Source organism: Xenopus laevis, chromosome 1L (assembly GCF_017654675.1).
Source record: "Xenopus laevis strain J_2021 chromosome 1L, Xenopus_laevis_v10.1, whole genome shotgun sequence".
In the NCBI taxonomy this organism is placed as follows: Eukaryota; Metazoa; Chordata; class Amphibia; order Anura; family Pipidae; genus Xenopus; species Xenopus laevis.
In genome coordinates, this window is record NC_054371.1 from 153,138,549 (window position 1) to 153,140,977 (window position 2,429).

A 2,429-nucleotide genomic window follows, 5' to 3' on the forward strand; every position below is an offset into this window, starting at 1 on the left:
ACACAGAGCAAGGAGAAGTGCAAGAGACTGACCTTTACACAAGACTTGACTACATGGTAATCCCATGATCTATTTGCACAAATCGCATGCTGTTTTTTATTTTGTATGCACATTGATGTCTCTGCAACCTGAGCCAGATTTACCCAATGGGAGTAAACTTGTATTGACTAATCCGGTGCAGTGTTTAGTTACTATATAATTAAGATGGAACACTGAGTAAAAATGTTGAATTGTTGGTAAAAAAAAAGGTAAATTTTTATTTTAGCAAGGGGTGCATCTTTAATAAATGGTCTCTGCCATCAAACAAGAACATATGAATAAAAAGATCTAAAAGAGCTACAGGTATATTTTTTAAGCAGTTTTCTTGTCAAACATTTCAATAAGAACATCAGATCATATTGTTATGATGGTTACTCTTTTAAATAGTGTGCAGTTCTGCCTGAAATGATCTTATTCATTGGGATTCAGTTGTGACAGAACATGTTTGTCTGACCTTGGATACTGGAGTAAGGTGCTGGAGTCTTGCTGGATGTGCACCACTTTGACTGATAACATGCATATATTTAACCAGTTAGTAGTTGCTTGTCAACTAGTGAGATACATTTTGTGAATTGGTAATTCTCTGAATAAACAACGTTGGGGAAACCAATCTGAGCAGTTTATACAGCATTTCACAAAATGCAGTAAGGTTAAGGTAAGGTAAGTGCCACTGTCACATGGACTCATGGGGGGAGTTATGTTACAGGGAGCAGCCCTAAGTAAGTCACTGTGCCACTCACTGCACAGAAATACACCCCAGAGTCACTCAGCTCTGCGGCTGCTTTACGTAGGTTGTAGGTTGAATCCGATTTCTCATCTTTAGCTGTGAATCCTTTCTTAATTTGGTCTCCAAAATTATACAGCAGTATCTCCAGAGCTTTATCTGGATACTGAACATACCAGAAAATGTTTACAGCTGATTTATATGTACAGTTTAGCTGAACAGCTTCTCCTTGGAGCACAGAATGGTGAGTTTCAGGTTGGGTTGCAGATTGCCCGTAACTCCTGCCTGTAATATAGAAAGAGAGTAAATGAAAAAGTCTCTACAGATCAGCACTGAAGATAGATTAGGCAATCTAAATGTCTCACCAAACAGAGAAGCTAAAGCCAAGAGGAGAGGAGCAGTAGGAGACATCATGTCACAGTGAGTAGTGAGTGCAGCCCCTGTACTGAGCCCATATAAGCTGTTTCCTCTCTCAGTATGTAGCATGTGACCGAATACATATTGGTGGGTAGTACTATACAGCAAAGTAGATTAAAGATCAAATGTGATATATATATATTCATATGTGTGAATTTGAGCTTGAATGCTCAGAATGCTTGTGACCTGGCCTACATAGGAACATTAAGATGACCCAATAGTTTTGTTTTACCATTAATGCACAATGAAAGGTAGACACACTGGGGGGGGGGGGTACCAATTTGATATTCAGGTTAGTGCGTTTTTCACACAAGAAGAGTGCCAGCTGACCATTGCTATGTTCCTCTACCCACTCAGGCAAATATAACACCAATTTACACTTAGCGCATGCACAGTACAGAAGTGGTCACTATTTACACGTTATTTTGAAGATCTCTGCATAAAGTGGCCATCCACAGGGAGATCCGCTCGTTTTAGTGATGTTGCAAACGAACGGATCTCTCCCCAATATGCCCACACTGAGTTGGGCGATATCGGGCTGATCCGATCCTGGACCCTAGGGCCCAATGATTGGATCAGAATGTAGGCAATATGGGCGGTCGGATTGCGGGACCGCATCAACGAACAGATTTGGTCCGCGATCCGCCAGGGTTTTGTACCCTGCCCAATCCACGTCCGGCTGACTTTCAGTCAGATAACGATCGGGGACGCCCACCAGATGGCCGGGCACACGGGCCAATAAGCTTCCAACTCGGGCAGTCGGCAACTTTTACCGGCCCGTGTATGAATTTTTAATTTCTAAATCTTGAAAACTTTAGCAATTTGCTAATATAATGGTATTACATTACAGTACTATAAAAAGGTTTTTCTTTTCTAAAGTATGGCTAACATACTGGCAGATAGGTAGTTAATAAAAAAAAAAAAAAAAAAGGTTGAACTCGATGGACATGTGTCTTTTTTCAACCTTACTTACTTACTATGTTACTATCCACCAACGATGAAATAAAGTACCCTACAGTTCTCTGAGATAAATGGATCTTTCCTCCAACTTTAATATTGTCTGTGTGACACTGATGAAATCAATGACAGACTTCCATTCATTTTCCTATCACTTCTATCCATGACTTTTCACTATACCATTGAAAAAAAAAATCTACCTTGCTTTTATATGGAAGACTGACTCTGCAACTGTCTAGTTACAATGGCAATAATTACACAAGGAGAGTGATCACTCAACTGCCTTTCTAGG

General features: G+C 40.2%; 1 gene segment (V, D, J or C); it reads right to left on the reverse strand.

Annotated features, from left to right (window-relative positions):
• Positions 1-283: 283 nt before the first annotated feature.
• Positions 284-1,253, reverse strand: LOC121394428. The segment is given in 2 exon segments: positions 284-1,048; positions 1,129-1,253. Coding segments are annotated over 2 exon segments (435 nt in total).
• Between the last annotated feature and the right edge of the window lie 1,176 nt (positions 1,254-2,429).